General features: G+C 42.7%; 1 protein-coding gene across 1 annotated transcript; it reads left to right on the forward strand.

The window, feature by feature from the left end:
* Nucleotides 1-302: 302 nt before the first annotated feature.
* rgs1 (regulator of G protein signaling 1) lies at nucleotides 303-1,383 on the forward strand. The gene is made up of 4 exons (XM_054624252.1): nucleotides 303-313; nucleotides 624-703; nucleotides 780-946; nucleotides 1,207-1,383. The coding sequence occupies exons 1-4, from the start codon at nucleotides 303-305 to the stop codon at nucleotides 1,381-1,383; spliced, it is 435 nt and encodes a 144-aa protein (XP_054480227.1).
* Nucleotides 1,384-1,592: the final 209 nt, after the last annotated feature.

Raw genomic sequence — 1,592 nt, forward strand, 5'->3', positions numbered from 1 at the left:
AGCTGAAACCCTTATATAGTCACGTCCACATTAATGTTGACCATTGTTCATGGACAACAGGTGCGGTCAGCTCAAATCACAGCTGAGCTCTCTCCTCCCTGAGGTGCGACAGACACGGAAGGATGCCATGTCTCTCCTGACAACAACATTTTGCATACAGATTTCCATATATTCCATTCACGTTGGGTTGGGGTCATTTAGATTTTGTTCAGTCACTTGACTCCCTTGTTTCCAAACAATCACAACCCCATCTTCAGTCTGGCAGGATCTTATCCCTGTCTCCCTTTGTAGAGGACGAGGAGATGGCGATAAAGTGAGTTACTGCATATTTGATTATTGGGCCTTTACAATTTTCAGCAGGCAACAGCTTACAGCAGCCATGTGGAAATTACCAAGGAGGTTTTCACTCACTGTAAGTCTCACTTTGCATTGTGCCTTTATTTGTGATGGGGCTTGTAGTGATGTGAGGTTCCTGTCAGGTGCTTAAAGGCACTGAAAGTCATCTTTAAACATAACATACAAATAATGACTTGACCTGCCAGTGTGGTATGCAGTTGGTTTGTGCTGTGGAGTTCACAGATAACTGTGCTAGTGATAGATCTTGATGCTCTTTTCAAGGGTAGATTGTGTTGCTTTCCCAAGGATCCACTGGGGGATGTTGAGACTTGGAGTGAGTCCGTGGACAAAGTCCTCAGTTGTAAAGGTGAGAGTCTCCTCTAGTTGTGCATGTATTTGATTGTATATATTGTTACATGCTTATTGTCGTTTGTGATTTCCAGCCGGACAGATAGCTTTCCGGGAGTTTCTGAAGTCCGAGTACAGTGAGGAGAACATACTGTTTTGGCTCGCCTGTGAGGAGTATAAAAAAATCAAGACGGTGCCAGAGATGATCTCTTCTGCCAACAGGATCTACTCAGAGTTTGTCCAAACAGAAGCGCCCAGACAGGTGAACAACTGCAGGCTGAAAGCTTTTTTTTAAGGAATTCAAATTTAAAAAAAGATGGTCATTGATAATAATCTGAATTTAGCAGGCATATAGTGATATAGTGGCTGTTATAAGTTGGTGTATTTGTGTGTTTTACTGTGGTAAAACTTCAGAAAGTTACTTTAAGTGCACAGAAGTTGTTTCCCTCCCCGTAACATTACAGCGAAAGATGATGAAAATAGTTGCTGAGATGCCCTCTGGGCAATATTGTTTGATTCCAGATCAACATAGATTGTGGTACCAGAGAAAACATAACAAAGAACATCTCCCAGCCCTCCCTGGCTTCGTTTGATTCAGCACAGAAGCTCATCTACAGTCTGATGGCCAGGGATTGCTACCCACGCTTCCTAAAATCTGACATCTATCAGGGACTCCTGAGGAGAACTGATTCAAGGTGACTGTTTTAAAACCGACAGCCTCTCAGACACAGGCTCGCAAAATCTTCTCACCAACTCTGATCTGCTGTAGCACTCTTTTATTTCAGTGTGGATAACAGGTTTACGCCATACAATCCAGATCCCAAGTCTAGCAGAAATAGCTTCTACCTGTGTGTTTCAGTAGACCGTTACAGTGAATTTGTGGCTTGTATTATATTTCATCTCTTTAA

Source organism: Anoplopoma fimbria, chromosome 3 (genome assembly GCF_027596085.1).
Source record: "Anoplopoma fimbria isolate UVic2021 breed Golden Eagle Sablefish chromosome 3, Afim_UVic_2022, whole genome shotgun sequence".
Taxonomy (NCBI): Eukaryota; Metazoa; Chordata; class Actinopteri; order Perciformes; family Anoplopomatidae; genus Anoplopoma; species Anoplopoma fimbria.